Source organism: Notolepis coatsorum (genome assembly GCF_963971535.1).
Source record: "Notolepis coatsorum genome assembly, chromosome: 14".
Taxonomy (NCBI): Eukaryota; Metazoa; Chordata; class Actinopteri; order Aulopiformes; family Paralepididae; genus Notolepis; species Notolepis coatsorum.
In genome coordinates, this window is record NC_140178.1 from 47,598,732 (window position 1) to 47,621,539 (window position 22,808).

Consider the following 22,808-nt stretch of genomic DNA (forward strand, 5'->3'; position numbering starts at 1 on the left):
CCAGCATGACCATGCAGCAGTATTTGCCCGCGTCCACCTCTTGTTTGATGTGGTTGTTCAAATAGAGGAGGCATGTGTCAGTGGAGTGGGACGTTCTGAAGCCAGATTGGAATTCGTAGATTCGATTTTTTTCCGCCAGGTACTTTTCGACCTGTTCGTAGACTATTTTCTCCATGACTTTCGAGATGGAGGTAAGAATAGAAACAGGGCGGTAGTTGCCTGGGTCTAATTTGCTGCCCTTTTTGTGCAGAGGGGTCACTCTCGCAATAATTTGAAGTCCTTGGGGACTTGTCCCTGTTTTATAGAGTAAACGCAACACTTTGATAAACATTGTTACTCAGCTGATAGAGTTGTACCCTTCTTGCTGTCTTGTCGTACAAAACTTGTAAGTCGCTTTGGATAAAAGCGTCAGCTAAATGACTAAATGTAAATGTAAGTGCAGTGGTCTATCCCGGAAGTGTTGCGGTGGTCTATGCTCCCGAAGAACTACAAGTACCACAACCGCTTGCAGGAATAAACTTGACAGGCTGTGGGGCTTCCTGACAGTGCCCAGCCCCAGTCACTGTGTGGCGGACAGCGCTCCTTCTACACAACTTTGCTCTCTTTCGTTAACTTTATCGTTCAGTTTGATTGCTTGGTCGTTTCGGAAAATGTCCGACGGTGGAGGAGAGGATAGTTCTGGCACAATGGAGGTGTCCGCAGCCGTGCAAACGGTCGCCGATGTCTCCGTGCTACAGAAACATATTCGCAAACTAGTCCCCTTGCTCCTGGAAGATGGCGGCGAGGCCCCGGTGTCCCTGGAAACCGCCCTGGAGGACAAGAGTTCCGTCGAGCAGATGAGGAAATTCCTATCGGATCCTCAAATTCACACTTTTTTAGTGGAAAGAAGCTCTCTTAAAGGTTTGTCATCGAAATGCAACGACACACTCAGCGTTGTGTAGCTATAGTTAGCTAGCGTGACGTCACTTTGTTGTGCTAGCTAACTTGAGCCAGTTAACCTCAGAATGATCGGTCAAAAAGAGGTAGAGTTTCAAGTTTTATTTGTCACATTAACCCCTTCCGGCAGTGAACGGGTTAACATTATGTGAATTGTCGCAGTGAAAGGGTTAAATGTACATTACAGCGAAATTGTTGGTTTTGTATGAGCCCCCCGAGAATGGGCTTCATACAGCAACAAAATAATAGCTGTAGGACCGTCCAAACACTAACTTGCATACAAAATATACAACATTATGACGTTTGACTGAAACTGCACACGTTAGACTTTGTATGTATTACGGTGTTTGCTGCAATTGTATTTAAAGCTGCAGTAGACAACTTTGCATAAATAGGCAAGAGTGGGTTTACTTGGCCAGCAGCATACATGGAGCTACGCTCTGCATCACTTTTCAAGTCCATGCACGCGGAACAAAGGGGTTTCCACTTTCCAGAGTCACCAGCAGCTTTCTTCAGTTTAATAAAAAAGTGCGACCACGGAAACGCCAATTGGCAGGCCAAACATATCTATCTGATGAGCCAAAAACAACAGCTCACTGCATCACTAAATAACCATCAAATATTGAATGTTCTGTTATTGTTGTTCCCGGGGTGTGCATTGCAAAACCACTTGCTGACCAGAGGCTGATTGATTGAAAAGTTTATTAACAGATTGCAGAATGGGTACAGTACAGTACAGCTCAATACATACAATTGTTAAGGGGATGCAGACCAGAGAAAGACTTTAGTCTTGTTTACATCAGGGTCCCCCATTTTCAATTCATCATAACATATATGATACACACGAGTACACGACATACAGATAGACTGTGTGAAATATAATGTTCCGTTTTTTTTTCTTCTTTTTAATAAAGGTATTCCAGCTGCTGGAGCCTCTGGGAGTCTGTGGAAAACATTGTGCGTCGATTTGAAAAGCCTATCGCAGCTTTAATTGACTGTCATACTTCATGTAAACTTCAAATATCTTTAATATAAACGTGTGCGCATTTTTCCTTTTGTGTGCTAAAATTAGAATCCATTCCATGTGATGTAGCCTTGGGCGCCGCGGCCTGGATCATGTGAACGTGGCTTTGTCAATGAGCACATTATCCTCAGTCCCTAGCCTGCTCTTAATTCCCTTCATGCAGGCCAAACTAACATTTTTATTATTACTGGTTGAACATTGATTCCCTTTCTTGTTCCCTCACATGGTTACCTAGTGACTTTGGCCTGTGGTAGAGTCCTGTGTGGCATCTAAAGGCACAGACTGCAGTGGCTGCAGATAGGATATCAGTAACCTGGATACAATCCTACCTGGAGGGGAGGGAACAGATGGTGGAAGTAAACGGTACCCTATCCCCCCCCCTCACAGTGAGCTGTGGTGTTCCACAAGGAAGCATACTAGGACCGCTACTATTCCTAATTTATCCAAATGACATGTCGTCAGCTTGTGACTGCAACTTGTTCCTGTTTGCGGACGACTCAGCCCTGCTGGTCTCTGACAAGAACAAGTTACAGGTTGAAAAAGCCCTCAGCTCGGAACTAGGCAAAATCTGCATATGGCTCGCCGACAACAAACTATCATTACACATGGGCAAAACGGAGTCCATTCTCTTCGGTTCAAATAACAAACTCAGCAAGACCGACGGCTTCTCGGTTACAGTGGGTGACAATATTATCACAAGGAAAGATGAAATTACCTACCTGGGTTCCATCCTAGAGGCTAATCTTTCCTGTGACAAAATGGCATCCAATGTAATAAAAAAAGTCAACCAACGAACGCGATTCTTGTACCGGATCTCCTCTCTGGTAAACAAGAATACCCTGAAGACTCTAGCAGGAGCACTCATTCAAGGGTACTACGACTATGCTTGCACCTCATGGTACCAAAGCACCTCAAAGGCACTAAAAAACAAATTACAAACATCTCAAAACAAGCTAGTCAGACTACTACTTGACCTGACTCCTAGAACCCACCTCACCCCTGCCCACTTTGACAACCTAGGATGGCTTAGAGTAGACGACAGAGTACAGCAACTTGCAATGGGCCTGGTCTACAAGATACACTACGCGACCAAGGTACCCATGTACATGTCAAAATACTTCCCAAAGGTCAGTGAATACCACGATCACAACACCAGAGGGAGCTCCACAAATCATGTAAAACCCAGATTCGGCTCAAACAAGGGACTAAACACGTTTCGCAATTATGCCACATCAATGTGGAACGCCCTGCCTAAAGCTGTAAAGGAATGTGAATCACTACCCACCTTCAAAAACACTCTCAAAAAACACCTACGTGAGACTGCAATTCGAAACTGGCCCCTACAAATGTCCTAACCTAGTTGTACAGTAAATGACCAAGTAAGGCTTTGTCAACATTCCAATGTACAGTGTAAAATGTGTGTGTGTCCCCTACCCAACCCCCCCCCCCCCCCCCCACCTCCAATGTACAGCCCTCACCCAACCCACCCAACCCCACCCCACCAACCTCCTCCAATGTACAGTTTCTACGCCAAATGTATATACACTCCTTTTCTGGACACTTTTGTATCACAAACAGTACTGTATTTGCAAATCTGATATGTCATAAATGTATAGATGTAGCAGTACTGTCTATCTGTATGTCATGTATGTCATATATGTTATGATGAATTGAAAATGGGGGACCCTGGTGGAAACAAGACGAAAGTCTTTCTCTGGTCTGCATCCCCTTAACAATTGTATGTATTGAGATGTACTGTACTGTACCCATTCTGCAATCTGTTAATAAACTTTTCAATCAATCAATTCAATCAATCAATCAACCTCACAAGCTCTGTGGGAGGGAGGGTGGGTGGGTGAGGAATGATCTGAATGAGCATGATGCAGACCAGCCAGTGGAAATAGCGATATCTGGGCATAAATGCACATTCCCTGCTGGTTTGAATTCGATCAAGTCATTTATATTTAATTGAGATTTGGCACAATAAATAAAGAACAACTTTGTTTAGTCCAACATTATGTAGACCTATATACCCATTTCTTATTGTGAATATGTAATGTGTGGCATTGTGCCATATTGTATGGCAAAACATGTCCCTTCCTACCAGAAATCGTGGGTGAGTTTGTAGTCTATTGATATAAAACAGCATTTTTTCCCCCTTGCCTGCAATTTAAAGTCCCTATGAAACGGCTAGCAGAATGCTATTTATGCGTTTCCTGTAAAAACAGGAAGCTAGTAGGAAGTGACTTGTCAAGGATATTGATTGGCATTTACAGTAGCCAATAGTGCTGAATGTGCATTACGGTCCACCCATTAGCTAGCAAGCTAATGTTAGCAACATTAGTAAGGTTAGCTAGCAATTTAACATTGAACAACATTTGTTCAATTTAAAGAGGCAGAGTGCTAGCTCAGTTACAATGTGCTGTAAATATCATTCTAGAAAGCATTTCACTGGACACAGAATTAGTATAAGCCCCCATGTGCAGGATGACTCATCAATTTTTTTTTACCATTTTCCAGGAAAGGAAACTCCATTACTCCAAAGGAAATACCATTAAGAATACCTACACAAAACAACTTTTTTGTCATTTTTGGGACAGATCATTTCTTATAAGCGACAATCGGTGCAAGACATAATGTGATAAAAGAACAAATCTATTTAGATTTCATGGGGCCTTTAAATCATTGGCCTTTCTCCGTCCTAATAGAGACATGCATTTGTTTTATTGTCTTGGCATGGTGTTCCCCAGCTACCCCGCAATGGCACCAGCATCCGAAAACGCCTGCATTTCTCCTCCTTGGGGGGATGAGTGAGCCATAGCCTACAGATTAATTTGATCCTTCTTGGGGGGGATAATTATTGAGCCATCGCCTACAGATTCATGGGACACTGGGATGTCACTTCTAGTTGGGAGGCTTTTTTCAACCTATAATAACTGCTTGTAGACCAGCAACATGGATGGGATATTGTACACCCTTTCTGGAGTGTTAAACCAGGACAGAACACAGAACACTGTGCACAGAACAACAGCTCAACAGCACAGCAGTAGCCTCTGAAACGCTGTGTAGACATTACAACAGAGCAAGGGGTGGGGTAAAAAATCGATCCGTAGTAGTATCGCGATACTTTGCGTGGCGATACTGTATCGATACAGGGACGCCAAGTATCGATATTTAATTATTCATAAAAAAAACTTAAATTTTTTATAAGGAAGTTGCATTGTTCATTTCAATACCTGTAATAGTACAGTACTCCACACACACATGTGCATTCAGTTAAGTTGGAATATGACTGTAATACAAACAGTTCAGTTTGTCAGGTACATGCAACACAGATTACAGTGTTTACATCTGTCTGCTTGAGAAAATACCATGTTCTGCAATAAAAGTGATTGAAGTGAGATGAACAGACTGAACTTTATTTTATTAGATAAAACATGTTGACAAAGTTTTACTTTGCAGTTGAAAAGGTAATAAATTAGATTTGATATACATTTTTTTTTAAATTCGCAATACTCAGCGTATTGCGATATATTTAGTATCGCGATACTATCGTATCGTGACGCAAGGATCGCGATAGTATCGTATCGTGAGGTCTCTGGCGATTCCCACCCTGCCTATTTTGTGACCCGAAATAAGTCCCTGCTGTTTTATTCCGCAACGGGTCAAATGCATCTAACATGCTTTGTATCCTCGCCATTCCTTTATGCCCACGTCGCGTTAAAGACCGAAATGAACGTAACTGTAACTGAGGGGTACAATTCCCTGACTGTATTACTAGATATGATACTTACTACCACTACCTTTGTACTTAATATTCGGCCACCCAGTACTCGGCATAAATATATTATGATAAACACTCTCACGTAGATGAAACGGATCCAACACAAATGTACGAAGTCGAAGTATGTATTTATTACTACACAGCAATGGTGTGTAGAGCAAGCACTTAATCACTTAATTACATTTATGAATTGAAATAGTATGCACTTTTATGGCAAAGAGTATTCGTCGGTATATCAATAGAGAATGTCCAATCTCTGGTGGCGCAGGTGGTACATATACGACCTGGAATAGTTAAGGAATAACAGCAATGATACTTTAATGATTATAAGACTGGATACACTAGGGGGGGTAATCCGGTCGCTTGTAAGACAACAGGAGTAGGAGGGGGGGGGGGGGGGGTAGAGTCTGGCTGCCTCGTCCGGCCAAGGGTATCCTGGGTGAACCCACAGTTGTGCAGCTCGGTGCGCCAGCGATCCTTGGACCACAGATGAAAGCAGTTGGACTCTCTGTGAGCCGGCTCTCTCCGGTCCACGGGGGAGAGACGTGAAGCGACCTCGTCTTGCAGAGCGTCTCCTCACCTTGCGTCCTCTCCGGGGGGGGGGTTCCAACACACGGCAGTGTCGGGGGTCTTTATCCATGGAATAATCACTGTACACAAAGCATAATCCGTGCCTGGGAAGGCGGGCTGTCGTCGGTAGAATAATCCGGTATACAGGTCCACTCGCTCGTCGGCTCTGGGGCTCCTCGGATGCAGTCTCACATGGGGTCGACCATCCTGGATAAGCAGCCAGTTCTCTGCCCGAAACGATGGGGTACTGACTACGGTAGTATTCTCACCGTACGAAGCACTATATATTAACAGACTATTATTAGCTTAATAGACTACGTCCAACTCGACGATAATAGTGCCAAATATGACTATTCAAATATTAATATACACGATGTCTCAATACCGATGGTAGGCCGAACTTGGCCTTACTCCCACAAGTGGCGTCGCGGGGAGGCTTTACGTCTGTCACTCTATTGGAGGGTAAGAAACTGGACTGAAAAAGGAAGTCCTACTTTAGTAGCGCAGTATATATACGCACTATGAACAAATAGTACCGTTAGTGGTGCGGTAGCCAGATTCCTACGCGGAACTAGGACTTGTTCGTACATGTTGAGCGGTACGTTTGAACTGGGTCTGGGGGGTATGGCAGCCTGGCACCAAGGTCTCGACCAATAGTAGAATGGAGACTATTATGGGATGTTCAGTAGGCTAGAATGGATATTCAATGCATATTGTACAAGGAATATACAAGGGATATCAAGGAATATTAGAGAATATACAAATACAATTAAATATATATATATAAATAAATATATATATTCGGTTTAATCTGGCCCTTCACAACAGTAACGTTAGCGTAAGCTAACAAGCTAACCCTGATCAGAGCCAGAGAGAACAGCAGAGGTCCCTTAGTGGGGACTGGGGAAGGGGGGGGGGGGCATTCATTCTCCCTTTCTGTGTGTGTGTCCGTTTGGAAATATCAGATGAAGTCCGAGGAGTATATTATATTGATAGTAAATTTACTGAGGATGGACAGATAATGTTGATATTTAAACATAAAAAATACAATACATAATAAATGTATTCATGCAACATAAAACAATTGTAGGAACGGTTTGGGAAGGGGTTTTAGGTTGTGTGTTGTGAGTTGTGAGTTCAAAAAAAATTTACTTAAAGTTTAAAGCTCAATATATCAAAACGTGAACAGGAGGTCTATTTGTATTAAAAACAATATTGTTTTTCATTTAAATGTCTGGAAGAGCTCAAAAATAAAAATGTCAAATGATATTTCCGTTGCCTTATTTGAGTTGATCTAAATGTTATGGTTATGTTAATTGGGGCTTATAATATCGTCTCATATCGATCGCAGGCACCTGAATCGAATCTTATTGTGGCAGACTTTGTGATATCTGCTAATATCGTATCGCTGTCAAAATAATCGATATCGTATCGTGATGAAACTGGTGATTCCCACCCCTACAGAACATAGTACACAGAACACGGTGCACAGAACATGGTGCACAGAACGCAGTACACAGAAGAAATGTGGCCAGGGTTTTAATAACGGGAGGGAAATAGGCTATTTCTGTGGAAATGTAATTCCTTTCTATGTATAGCCTAATAGCAGCAGCATAATCAAAGCATGGCCATAAGGACCATGCCTATTTCTCTGCATGTGAATAGCTAGTGTAGCATTATCTGAATAATTATTTTACATTTCCTAAAAACAGAAAAATAAAGAGAAAAGACTTGAAGCTTAAAAGGAACGGAGCAGCAGAAAACCATGCATGTGTAAATAAATAATAATTGGAGCATGACTGTCCCAGCAGTCGCCACACGCGTGTCTCACACATCATGAAATGTAAAACACTGTGTGTTAGGGGTGGGAATCACCAGAGGCCTCACGATACGATACTATCACGATACTTGAGTCACGATACGATAGTATTGCGATACTAAATATATTGTGATATGCTGAGTATTGCGATATATTGCGTTTATTACCTTTTTTCAACTGCAAAGTAAAACTTTGTCAACATGTTTTATCTAATAAAGTTCAGTCTGTTCATCTCACTTCAATAATTTTTTATTGCAGAACATGGTATTTTCTCAAGTAGATGGATGTAAACACTGTAATCACATATTCCAACTTAACTGAATGTGTGCGTGTGGACTACTGTACTATTACAGGTATTGAAATGAACAATGCAAGTTCCTTATACAAAAAAAAAATATATATACAAATTTTATATATTTTTTTATAAATAATTAAATATCGATACTTGGCGTCCCTGTATCGATACAGTATCGCCACGCAAAATATCGCGATACTACTACGTATCGATTCCCCCCCCCCACCCCTACTGCGTGTGTAGATTCCCTGTGAGACGGATGCGAAGTCGTGTGTAGATTCCCTGTGAGACGGGTGCGAGGTGAGGCGGGTGCGACGTCGTGTGTAGATTCCCTGTGAAACGGGGTGCGAGGTGAGACGGGTGCGAGGTGAGACTGGTGCGCGGTAGGGATGGGTACCTTTCACATTTGAACCGGTACCTGTGAATCGATACCGGTACCCAACGTTACCTTTTTTCGGTACTTTAGTCTCAAGAAATTTAATTTACCTACCTCAGTCGTAAAAAAAAAAAATCCAAACTTCAAATAACTAGAATTTCGACAGTTTTTGGCTTGTCATTGCTCCGACTGCTTTGTTGTTGAATCAAGTCAAATCCTAGGTAAGCATATATTGTGCGTGTGAACGTTGACAAAAAAAAAAAAGTAAAAAAAAATAATAAAACATTTTTTTTTTTTTTTTTTTTTCCGGTTTCTCACTTGATTCGATACTCGGTAGTACCGACGTGTTTCGGTTCGGTACCTCAAAAGTACCGAATTCGGTACCCATCCCTAGTGCGCGGTGAGACTGGTGCGAGGTGAGGACAAGTAACTAAAATGAAAAACCCTGAAAATGCAGAGGTTGACGTTTTGTGTTTTCCCCCCCTGTCATCCAGAGGATGTTGGAGATGAAGGAGAGGAGGAGAGGGAGTGCATCACCTACAACATCAACATTGACATCCACTATGGGCTCAAGTCCAACAGGTAGCCCACCCTGAGCGGCCCTCCCGAGCCCTCCCCTCAGCCGTTGTTTGATTGATCTAATCTCGAGCCCCGCTCCACTTTTCTCCTTCCTCCAATTGCAGCTGTTTCTCCGAGCGAAGCGGCAGTTGCGATTGGAGGATCAAGAAAAGGGGTCAATTGATGCCTTTTTCTGTATAGGGGCTCAGGAGGTAGAGCGATTCTCTGGTAATCGGAAGGTTCCCTGTTCGATTCCCACTCCTCCTGGGCAGTGTGTCAAATGTGTCCTTGTGCAAGACACTTAACCCCTAACTGCTCCCGATGAGCAGGTTGGCACCTTGCATGGTTATCTCCGCCGTCGGTGTGTGAGTGAATGGGTGAATGTGAGGAACAACAATTGCACCATTTATAACCTAACCTCTTGGAAGATTCAACTGTAATAGAGGCCTGTCACAGGAGGACAATGATGACAATGACATGCTTTAGTAGTCAAATTCTGTAAGATCTGGTGCTTGATATTGATATCCCTGTCCCACTCGGTCTTGTTAATAAGGTATACCAATTAATTATTTATTGTTGATGTGTTTCTCTTTGTGTTGAGTGTATACCTCCTTGGCTGTAAATTCTTTTTAGAGTTGTTTTCGTATTTTCTTGCAGAATGCTATTTTCTAAAGATACCCAATACAATACACTGTTTTTGGACTATATTATGTGTTAACAATACCGACCAGTTATTAGTGCCTATAGGTAGGGTTGAGTTGTAAAAGATTTGTCCTAACTTCAAAGGATTTATTATTTATTTAGAACAATTTGTTAATATATATATATATAATATTGCAGCGAGCGTTGTCTGAATCTAGCTTTGTAAAGTGTAACCCCACTTGCTATAGCACCTGAGGAAGCGATAGCGAAACGCGTTGTGCAACAATAAATAAGCAAAAACCAGTCCCGTGGAGTGTGCGGTCCCTTCTTTCCCTTGAAGGTTTTCTCCTTTTAGTTTATTTATCTCTCTTGCGCTGACCTGCACCTCCAGTCGGTGTCCAACCAGATGTGCACGAGTCTTATTTAGTTTAATATATATATATATAACTAAATGCTAAATATATGATCTGATGAAGTATACAGTATCCACATAAGGTGTGGTATGCATAAGGTAGTATATTGCCAAGTTGCTTTGGATAAAAGCGTCTGCTAAATGACTAAATGTCTGTTGAAGAGCGTCTCATTTGTCTCACTCAGCCTGGCCTTCATCAAGAGGAGCGGCGTGATCGACGCAGACAAGCCCATCTCCACCCAGGTGCGCGTGCTGACCCTGAGCGAGGACTCTCCCTATGAGACCCTGCACTCCTTCATCAGCAACGCAGTCGCTCCCTTCTTCAAGTCCTACATCCGAGAGTCTGGGAAGGCCGACAGGTAATTTTTGTAGAGTGACCTTTATTTCTTTTGTTTTTTGTTTCAAAGCTCTCTGTGAAAGTAACCAAACTATGAACTTGGAACAGGCAAAAGCCTGCAGATGGTGCGGCAGCACTATTTATCCATGATCAGGGTTTTGGTACCTGTATACCTACTATAATATATGATGGTACTTGGGGTTTGGTACCTGTACTGTACACCTACTATAATCAGGGCTGTACACTGCGATGATCTCGTCGCGAATTGCCCCTTTAATTGGCCGTTGCGATTGGTAAATATTATCTGGGGGCGGGCTTGCGAGTAGTGCTTTTAAGCCTTGCATTCGCATTTCACTCCTAAATTATCCAAGGCGTGTGATGACGCGATGACGTCACTCACGCGAGCTGAGCAGTGAGCACTCAGCAGGTATGATCAGCGGGAACAATCGACTGAGCACTCACTCTGATAGACTGGCTGACTGTCTGATTTAGCTATGAAGAAAAGTAACGTTAGTATTGCTTCATATTTTCGACGCGTTCAACCTCCTATAGTGAGCCGAACTGAACTGAACTCAGACACACGGAGAGAGCTGCGGCGTCTGCTGCTGCTCCTCCTCCCTCCCGCACCCGTGGCTGTTGTAAACACTAGTCTCTAGTGGGACACTGGGACCTCGGTGAGCCTGCCAGCCGGCTAGCTACTGATAGCTATCAACAAATGCTCCAGTAAGTCTAGTAGTGCATGATAGCTCGCGTTGGCTTACTGTTCAAAACGAAACGTCCCATTAAACTAAATAGTTCAGATAGCTCCTGATATCAATGTCTAGTTATAACACTGAGTCGATGCGTATTCGAGCTGAGGGCACGCTGAATATAGTCAATAGGGTCCAGCTGCAGCGCCGGAGAATCCTGGCCGTAGCTGGAGGCTACAGTATAGGGTCCAGCTGTAGCTCCGGGGAATCCTGGCCGTAGCTGGAGGCTACTCGAGTACACACAGACAGTGGAGCTGGTTTCATATAGCGAGCATTTAGACTTGTTGCGTGGTGGCGATGTCTCGCAGATAATACAACTACAAGTATGATTATATAATATATATATTTTATTAAAAAAAAATTATATATATATTTTTTTTTTATTTTTTTTTTATAAATCAAAAACAATCGATATAAATAATGGTAAAATTGTTATTCAAAAATGTGCCCCTAAAAAATATTTTTTGCCCCTAAATTTCTCATTTAGGGGCAGGTGTGCCCCTAGTGAAAAAGCTTAGCGTACAGCCCTGACTATAATATATGATGGTACTTGGGGTTTGGTACCTGTACTGTACACCTACTATAATAGATGATGGTACTTGGGGTTTAGTACTGTATACCTACTATAATAGATGATGGTACTTGGGGTTTGGTACCTGTATACCTACTATAATAGATGATGGTACTTGGGGTTTGGTACCTGTATACCTACTATAATAGATGATGGTACTTGGGGTTTGGTACCTGTACACCTACTATAATAGATGATGGTACTTGGGGTTTGGTACCTGTACTGTACACCTACTATAATATATGATGGTACTTGGGGTTTGGTACCTGTATACCTACTATAATAGATGATGGTACTTGGGGTTTGGTACCTGTACACCTACTATAATAGATGATGGTACTTGGGGTTTGGTACCTGTACTGTACACCTACTATAATATATGATGGTACTTGGGGTTTGGTACCTGTATACCTACTATAATAGATGATGGTACTTGGGGTTTGGTACCTGTACACCTACTATAATAGATGATGGTACTTGGGGTTTGGTACCTGTACTGTACACCTACTATAATATATGATGGTACTTGGGGTTTGGTACCTGTATACCTACTATAATAGATGATGGTACTTGGGGTTTTGTACCTGTACAGCTACTATAATATATGATGGATGGTACTTGGGGTTTGGTACCTGTATACCTACTACAATAGATGATGGTACTTGGGGTTTGGTACATGTATACCTACTATAATAGATGATGGTACTTGAGGTTGGGTACCAGTTCCTGAAGTTCGGTATCGGTACCCAACGGTACCTTTTTTCTGTACTTTTTCAGTAAAAAGAATATATATATATTTTTTTTTTATTAAGAACATTCTGTTATTTATTGTTATAACACACCACACAAAATAAAACGCATGATCATGTGTACTGTTTAAATATCAACATTATTTGGCCATCCTCAGTAAATATTATCAAACTTGTTTGGTCTTTCCAAAGACCCAAGAGACGGGACAGTAATATATATATTTGTGGAAAAGGCTCATTGTCTAGTATTACACTTTTATACTAAACATGTAAAGGTACCGATTGATCTAGCGTGAATCATGAACTCTGTAGTACCGATGTAATTCGGTCCGTACCCTTAATAGTACAGAATTCTGTACCCAACCCTAATGGTAATGCATCCTAGGGATGGGAATGATTAAACGACTAGTCCAAGTAATGGGTTAACCTAATCTGAACCTACATTCAGAATGGACAGAATAAGGTACTACAGATCTGATGTGATTAAGTCAACATTAGGTTCCAGTCATCCAGTTTTTCTCAACCTTATTATATTTTTTGAAACATGTTTTACATACCCTTTTTATTGAATCGTCAGTGAAAATTCGCACCACTAGATTCACATTATTTTATTGTCAGTATAAAAAAAAAATAAAAAATTACATGCATTCAGAGAAACGTGAGATGCTTGTTTTTCCCGCACAACATATATTCTATCTATACAAACTAGGGCTGACCCCTATTAGTCGACTAATTGGTCGAAAGGGGCTGTAGTCGACTAACCAACCTCTTAGTTGAATAGTAAAAAAAAAAAAAAAAATCATTCTTTCCAAAAGAAAAGAGGCCTAGAAGCGTGGCTAACGCTAATGGCACGCATACCAGAGGCTAACTGACTACGAAAACAGGCACAGAGGCACTGAAAGAGGATTTCACCCATCTAATGAACACCCTAGACTAGACAAATATCAAGATGTATCCATCAGTGGACCAATTGCATGCTTTTGCAGAGGACAAGAAGCCTTCAGTCGACTACTTCAGACATTAACCAACCAACCCACAGCCCAAATGGAATGACAAAACTCTTTTTTTTTTATATATAAATATTATACTTTTTTTTTAGTCGAATAACGGCAAATTTTGGCCAATCATAGTCGACCATCCAAATCCTTAGTCGGGGACAGCCCTAATACAAACTATAACTACGAGCTATAAATATATACTATACCTAGATAAAGCTATAAATAAACTGAACTAAAACTAGAAGCTAAACTATAAAATGAAACATAATACACAATGTATATTCTATCTATACAAACCTTTACAATACAAGGTCATGGTATCTCTGCATTACACTAACGTGCCATCGTTCCTGTCATTCCCTCAAGGGACGGAGACAAGATGGCTCCCTCTGTGGAGAAGAAGATCGCCGAACTGGAGATGGGCCTGCTCCACCTGCAGCAGAACATCGAGATCCCAGAGATCAGCCTGCTCATCCACCCCATCATCGGCAACATCGCCAAGCAGTTCTACGAGCGCGGGGAGAAGCCCAAGGTCACCGACTTCGGGGACAAAGTGGAAGACCCCACCTTCCTGAACCAGCTGCAGTCCGGTGTCAACCGCTGGATCCGGGAGATCCAGAAGGTGCGAAGAATGGGGTGGATACAGCGGTTCGCAATATGTTCGAGTATTGAACTGCCACTTGTGATTGGAGGGTCAAGAAAAGAGGGCGGCGTTTGACATAGTCATATACCTTAATCGGTCCTTGTAAAACCTTTTTTTCTTTAATAATTTTAATTTGTATACTTTATTTAAAGTAAAGAGTCATTTAAAGAGAGTCAGTTAAAGAGTCATTGAGGGAGACCCTCATTTTCAATGGTGCAGAGTGTACAAAGCATAACATTTAACGGGACAAACAATTTAAAACAATAAATCAATCATAAATACATAGTCAGAAAATTATTATTAACCTCTTAAAGGGGAACTATTTTACTATTTCTTTCACTATTTGGGCACTTTTACACAATTCCTGTGAGTCTATGGAACACCTCTGTAATATATATATATTTTTTATTCATTGTTTTGTATTTCTAATCAAGTCCTCAAACAGCATTTTTCTACCTCAAGATCTCGAGCCGTTTTGAGCCTGGGCTCCAGCCACTGTGTGCAGCTCATCTTGTACCTCGCCATTATCATGCAGCAGTGTCTTTCTGACATCACAAATCATCACATTTTCAGATGACTCAGTTCAGTGAGGGTGAATATTGTGAGAGGAGAATTGGAAGAATGCGCCAATATGAGAATTAGAGACATAAATCATATTAATATACGGTAAGTTCACATAGCTAGGAAACAATGCTAAACACTCAAAAAGGCCATTTATAAGATAGTTCCCCTTTAAGCCCTAGCCATATTTTCAGAAAATTCACCTAAACGTACATACCCAAGTAAATGGAATATTGTACAAGGTCCATTTGCATGTTCCTGGTATCTAGGGACATCTATGGACCTCGGGGAATGTATTCCCAGTGTTTATGGATCGAGCCAAATCTCCTCTTTTCAATGGCAGAGTTCAATCTGGATTTAGTACCACCAGGTGCCCATAATAGGCCGTGAATTAAATCGACTAAGTACAGTTACTTTTTTGTAATAAAGTTAGACGTGTTTTTTCTCTCTAGACGTTCACAGAAAGGCAAAGAAACAAACTACGTTCTATTTTATGGCAATAACGCTCAGGTTTGAACATAATCATTAAAAAGAACGTTGAAATGCATGGTTGCCGCCGCCGTTGGTGTGTGAATGGGTGAATGTGAGGAACAAAATTGTAAAGCGCTTTGGATAAAAGCTGCTATATAAATTTCCCATTTGTGTATTAACTGACTGCCACGCTGTTTTTCCATCTGTACTACCTGGCGCCAGCGCTTTTTGACCATTTTCACGATGTTTTGCAGACTCATCGTATATTCTATATTATAGCTATGGAGACAATAGTATGGCTCATTTGAAAGGAAATATGTATACTCTCAACAGGGAAAAAAACGTTTACTTCTACATACCTTCGTTCCTGCGCTGTCCCATGCTAAAAATCTTCCCGTTTCAAAATAATCCAGTTCCGTTTCCTGGAGCGCGAGATATGATGTGTTTTGTGAGCATTTCATGCGGGTTGCTTGCCTGCCACCTATATTATTTCCAGGTCAAAGGTAACATGACCATAGTAGAATGATTCTCAAACCATGGGGGGGGGGGGGGGGATCGTTTTCTGACGCTGGGCTCATTACAAAGGCATGTTTTATGATGGGGTTTGGTAAAATAGACGTTACCTTTGTCAGCAGGTTCACCAAAAGCTTGTCCACTCTTGCTCCAAAGTGTCTTGGGTCAGAACAATAAATAACGTTAGTTGGCCCTGGCAGCGCCCAACAGATAACATTATCGTTACATCCAAACAGCCTGTTTGAAAATGCTAGAATCCAACATAGTCTGGTGAAAACGCACCTTATGCTATGGATGGATCGTCACCATTTGTCCTCTTCATAATAATCTCCAATAGTTCGCTCATCTAGGCGATCACCATTGCAGAACGTTAGTTGGTCCTAGTCTGGAGTGCTCTCAACTCAGTGTCTGAACAGATGTTACATGCTCGGCCGGTTTGACTATAGTATTTTTATGATTTACCAGAAGTGCTGAGTCCAATGTAGTCTGGTGAAAACACACCTTATTATCCATAAGTGTGATCGTTTTGTCCTCTTCATAATAATCTCCAATAGTTCGCTCGCCATTGCAGTCCGCAGGCTAGTGGCTACGACGACTCTGGCCAGCAGTGAGTGAGCAACCCCCTTCCCCACAGTAAACTAGCCCAGTTCAAAATGTACTGCCACCTATCGGGATTTGATCGTCATTTAAATTCCAATTTACACAGCTCACACAAGAAGGTCCGTGGAACTGTTTATAATAATAATTAAAAAAAAACAAGTATTTACGTTTTTGGTGGCCAACGGTTGGCTTTGAAAAACGAGAATACTCGTTTTTGGCGTTAAATGAGTTGAAAGCTGCGTTCTTGCTCCTCTTCTCCCCAGGTGACTAATCTTAAAAGCTGCGCTCTCGCTCCTCTTCTCCCCAGGTGACTAAGCTGGATCGCGACCCGGCTTCGGGCACGGCACTGCAGGAGATCAGCTTCTGGCTGAACCTGGAGCGAGCTCTGAACAGGATCCAGGAGAAGAGGGAGAGTCCTGAGGTCCTGCTCACCTTGGACATCCTCAAACATGGCAAACGATTCCATGCCACCGTTAGCTTTGACACGGACACCGGTGAGCTTCTGGACCGTGGCGGCCTGTCAAAACACACATCGAAGTAGAGATGCCTTCATAGTATAGTTGCTCTAGAAGTAAAAATCCGCCATTGAAAATTATACTTGATTAAAATCGAAATGTTAGATGTTTAATATGCTTTTATCGAAAGCAAAAGTATATGCCATTTTCCCAAGGTGAAGCAGGGGGCATCAAATGGCATTTTCAGGCCATCAGTCACTCAGTCATCAAAGCTTCATGAATTTTTTTTTTGTACAATGACAATAATGACATTGACAATAATTAAGTGAATTGAAATCGATGGAATTTAACACAGGCAATTGTTCAAACTTGACAAACATTCTGAATGAGCCCAAGTGTATTTCCTGTTGCAGTGTTCGCATTTTGCTACGATGCCCCTCTGGCTCATGGAATGAACTCCAACAGTCCTTAACCCTTTCACTGCCACACGACAGCCGGTTAACCCTTTCACTGTGACAATACAGAAGGTTAGCCCTTTACTATCACACAACAGACGGCGATCCGCGGAGCTAATGATGGAGCATCACCGTCGGTTGTTTGATAGTAAAGGGTTAACCTTCTGTCGTGTGGCAGTGAAAGGGTTAAAGCTTGGGCGTGCGTGTGTGTCATGGATATGTGGTGTTGACAGTCGTCATAGACTCGCGCAGTAAGGCGTTTGTTGGTATCGGTGCATTTCTCTACACTGAGCTGAAATGAAACGATTGCACATAAATTAGCTAAATAAATATTAACTATTTATTTACAACACATACATTTACTTATTTACAATTATACATACAGTACCGTACTTTTCGCACTATAAGCCGCACCTGACTATAAGCCGCAGCAGCTAAATTGAATGATGTGTACATATATAAGCCGCACTGGACTATAAGCTGCAGGTGTTTTAATGTTTAATTACCACATGTAATTAGCATTGGGACACAATACTGTTGGACAAATAACAAGAATTAACTCATTTACAAGTTGTATTAAGTTTAGCAAATAAGGGAACAGATAAATAACATTTCAATGCAGTCAAAAAAGCAATATTTAGATTTTTACATTTTCGGGTTTGGTCACGTCGAGTCACATATAAGCCGCACCGCTATATAAGCCGCAGGGTCGAAAAATGGGGGGAAAAGCCGCGGCTTATAGTCCGAAAAGTACGGTAGTTACAACACGCATATGAACGATTTACAATACAGGGAGGCACATACAACACTCATAACTATTTACAAAGCCAATGGTTCAATGGCACATTGCACAGTTGTGGTCATTGCACTTGATTTCCCTAGGTTTCCTGAAAAACATTTCAAGGGCCTCCTGGTAGCGGAAGTCTCCATCTGGGGGACCATTGATGGAAACCCTCATGCAGGCTGCAAGATGCTCCCCCTGCAGCCTGTTGTGAAGTTCTGATTGAAATTAAAACAGACATGACATACCTTTCATCAACTCCACGTGACGTTGCGTGGCAGCTCTATGGTTGTCAGATCAGGGCTCTATGCTAACCTTTTTCCCAAGGAGCACATGTGAATGAAAAATTTTTGGAGCACACAAAGAAATGTAGGAGCACACAAAGAAATTTAGGAGCGCAGTGAAATATAGGATATAGGTTGTCCAGCTGCTTTTGTATGTTGTAGTGTTGTCACGATACCAACATTTTGATTTCGATACAGATGGGAAAGGTAATGGAATATATTATTAGATGACAGATGTGGAAAGTTCTTTATACAGTTCTTTAATTCATTATAATTTAAATTAATATTTTGACACTGTTGAAACGTCAATAATCAAATGATTTTGTTACAGCTGCTGAGCTATAAGCCATTCTCCCCTTCGGCAAATGACGGCGGGTCGGGGAATCAAACCCGGGCCGGCCGTGCCGCGACGCAGTGCGTTACATGGTTCGCCACTTGGGCGCCCATGAAAAACTATTTTATGTATAATTTAGCTTGCTCGCTAACGTTACTGGGATAAAAGCAAGCTTTCAGGAGGGGCAGGGCTCCCGTTGGCGGGGTGGGCCGCCCCTTCAAGGCAATGGTAGGGGAAACACTGCCTCTGTTGCATAATTTAAAACCTTGATCTCCAACCTTTGACAATCAAATTGTACGTGTTTGAATAGATTGTTATACTTACTCGTCTTATTTTTATGATTTTATCCTTTTTCTTTCTTTCTAACTGCTTAATTCTATGCATGTACACTCAATGTGACTGTAAATTAGTGAAACCTCAGTTGCCTTTTGAGTTTAATTAAAGGTTTGAAATTAAATCTCCCCTCTCTCCTCTCTCCTCCGCTTCCAGGTCTGAAGCAGGCGGTGGAGACCGTCAACGACTACAACCCTCTGATGAAAGACTTCCCTCTCAACGACCTGCTGTCCGCCACAGAGCTGGACAAGATCCGCCAGGCCCTGGTGGCCATATTCACCCACCTGAAGAAGATCAGGAACACAAAGTACCCCATCCAGAGAGCCCTGCGCCTGGTGGAAGCCATCTCCCGGGACCTGAGCTTCCAGCTGCTGAAGGTGTTGGGCACCAGGAAGCTCATGCACGTTGCCTACGAGGAGTTTGAAAAGGTGGGTTTGATTGGTTCCCTAGTAAAAGGGGGGGGGGGGGGCTTGTTTCCTGCTATGTCTACCGGCTCCCAGTCTGCCACCCTCTCGTTGAAATGTATACGCCAGTTCAATAAAATTCACTTGTGTGTAAAACTACAACTTTCACCTTTGGCTATAATACACCATTACACTTACTCAGTGTCCAGATTTTGCGTGCCTCCCAAACTGGGGGGTGACGGTGGCTCAGGAGGTTGAGCAGTCGTCAATTCGGTTTGATTCCTGCTCCTCCTGCGCAGGTGGGCACCTTGCATGGTCGCCTTCACTGTCGGTGTGTTGAGTGAATGGGTGAATGTGAGGAACAAAAATTGTAAAGCTCTTTGGATAAAATAGCTACCGGTATATAAATGCACCATTTACCTGATTTTCCGTGCTCTCCTGTCCGCAGGTGATGGTGGCTTGCTTCGAGGTGTTCCAGACATGGGAGGATGAGTACGAGAAGCTGCAGGTGCTCCTGAGGGACATCGTGAAGAGGAAGCGAGAGGAGAACCTGAAGATGGTGTGGCGCCTGAGCCCCGCCCACAGGAAGCTGCAGGCGCGCCTGGACCACATGAGGCGCTTCAGGAGGCAGCACGAGCAGCTCAGGGCCGTCATCGTCCGCGTGCTCAGGCCTCAGGTAGGATGGCGTGAGAGATTACGAGACGGAACAGTATGTTTGTGTTCCATTATACTGCTGCAAAACATTATCTTTGTTCTTCCAAATTACACATCAGCAATGTCTTCGCCTCAGCTCACACTACACTGTGTCATGTCTTCCCACCACAGTTAGGACAGCCGAAACACGGCCAATCTTTCGGTCGACTAAAAACACACTTCTTCAACATCTGAAATGAAAGAGAAATAATATACTTTTCGTTTTATAAACTACTAACCTTTTTACTGTCTTCTATCATGCACTCTTCCACTAATTAATCTTCCTTGTCTATATTACTACCTACTATACTAATATGTCTCTACTACTATGCACTCAACACTGCAGCACCCAAGTTTCAACACTGTTTGATGAACATTGTTACTCAGCTGAAATAGTTGTATCCTTCCTGCTGACTTGTTGTACAGAACCTTTTCAACTGTAATTTGGTTTCTTTGTCTTTTAACCTCTTAACATTCCTGCAAATTCTGCATAAAACGCCTATCGAAATTGAAAGCTATTCTTGAACCATTTGTACCATAAGTCTGGTCTCTTTTGAAAGACATTTTCGAAACTGATGCTCGTTGGCTGTTTGGTCTTTTAACCTGAGAATTGAAGCACGTAATGGGTCAAGCAGGGTGTCATTCAAACGGTGGCCATTTTAACTTTCAAACCTTGTGCTGCTTCAGATGTACTAAAACAATGGGACGCCGACGGTACAACGGTAAATGTACTGTGACGTGTACATCGTGGCCGAGGGTGGGCTGTCTGAACGTTAACTGAGAAGTGTTTCTCTCCCTCTGCCTGCTGTGTCCAGGTGTCTGCCGTGCCCCTGCACGCTCCAGGAGAAACCGCAGAGCCGCAGGACATGAAGGTGGCTGAAGTGGTGTTCGACGCGGCCGACGCCAACGCCATCGAGGAGGTAAACCTGGCGTACGAGAACGTCAAAGAGGTGGACGGCCTGGACGTGTCCAAGGAGGGCATGGAGGCCTGGGAGGCCGCCATGAAGCGCTACGACGAGCGCATTGACCGTGTCGAGACCCGCATCACCGCGCGCCTCCGCGACCAGCTGGGGACCGCCAAGAACGCGAACGAGATGTTCCGCATCTTCTCCCGCTTCAATGCGCTGTTCGTGCGGCCGCACATCCGCGGCGCCATCCGCGAGTACCAGACTCAGCTCATCCAGCGCGTGAAGGACGACATCGAGTCCCTCCACGACAAGTTCAAGGTCCAGTACCCTCAGAGTCAGTCGTGCAAGATGAGCCACGTGCGCGACCTGCCGCACGTGTCCGGCTCCATCATCTGGGCCAAGCAGATCGACCGGCAGCTGACGGCCTACATGAAGAGGGTGGAGGACGTTCTGGGGAAGGGCTGGGAGAACCACGTGGAGGGGCTGAAGCTGAAGCAGGACGGAGACAGCTTCAGGGCCAAACTCAACACGCAGGAGATCTTTGACGACTGGGCTCGCAAGGTAAGTTTCAAGTTTTGTTTTATTTGTCACCTATAAGGTACACGTACATCATAGTGAAATGCTTGGTTCTCTATGAGGCCCCTGATATTGTGCTTCATACAATAAAAGAATAAAGACCAAACACTATACAAAATATACAAGTACAAAATGCAAGCCAAAATGCAAAAATTAGGTAGAAAGTGTCTGATGGGTTTGGATTATTATTATTTTTTGATGTATTTTAGTCTCATTGCTTTTCTTTATATACATTTTTGCTTTTGTTTTGCTGTAACCTCTCTTTCATGTTTTTTTTGTTTACATTGTCTGCCTGTATTCCTTAGAACCTCTCACGTTCCCTCTTCTCCCTTCTGTCAATCAGGTCCAGCAGCGTAACCTCGGCGTGTCCGGTCGCATCTTCACCATTGAGAGCAACCGTGCCCGTGGGCGCACGGGGAACATGCTCAAGCTCAAAGTCAACTTCCTCCCCGAGATAATCACTTTGTCCAAGGAGGTCCGCAACCTCAAGTGGCTGAGCTTCCGCGTCCCGCTGGCCATCGTCAACAAAGCCCACCAGGCCAACCAGCTCTATCCTTTCGCCATCTCTCTGATCGAGAGCGTGCGCACCTATGAGCGCACGTGTGAGAAGGTGGAGGAGAGGCTCTCCATCTCTCTGCTGGTAGCTGGGCTGAAGAGGGAGGTTCAGGCTTTGGTCACCGAGGGCATCGCCCTGGTCTGGGAGTCCTACAAGCTGGACCCCTATGTCCAGAGGCTGGCCGAGACCGTCTTCAACTTCCAGGAGAAGGTCAGTGTTTGGAGGAGCTCTCCCAGGCAAACGTCCACACGGGGATTAGTGTTAGTCGGACTCTGATCATTTGTAGTCAATTCCAATATGAAGAGGAGGAATTAATATCTTTGTGCTATAGATAACATTTCTATGTAGAGTAATCATAAAAAAACATCCACAAAGCTTTTTAGAAAGGTGCAGAATAAACGTATTTGTAACTGAGGGGTAC

At 43.0% G+C, this 22,808-nt stretch overlaps 1 protein-coding gene across 1 annotated transcript in view; it reads left to right on the plus strand.

The window, feature by feature from the left end:
- Positions 1 to 540: 540 nt before the first annotated feature.
- Positions 541 to 22,808, plus strand: part of LOC311239764 (cytoplasmic dynein 1 heavy chain 1-like) — a 218,548-nt gene continuing 196,280 nt past the window's right edge. The window contains exons 1-9 of the mRNA XM_084328191.1: positions 541 to 900; positions 9,299 to 9,386; positions 10,602 to 10,775; positions 14,187 to 14,442; positions 16,916 to 17,102; positions 19,407 to 19,678; positions 20,103 to 20,330; positions 21,163 to 21,816; positions 22,175 to 22,597. Of these exons, the coding sequence (XP_084184317.1) occupies positions 651 to 900; positions 9,299 to 9,386; positions 10,602 to 10,775; positions 14,187 to 14,442; positions 16,916 to 17,102; positions 19,407 to 19,678; positions 20,103 to 20,330; positions 21,163 to 21,816; positions 22,175 to 22,597 (2,532 nt within the window). The 5' untranslated portion in view covers positions 541 to 650. The remainder of the gene's footprint in view (positions 901 to 9,298; positions 9,387 to 10,601; positions 10,776 to 14,186; positions 14,443 to 16,915; positions 17,103 to 19,406; positions 19,679 to 20,102; positions 20,331 to 21,162; positions 21,817 to 22,174; positions 22,598 to 22,808) is intronic.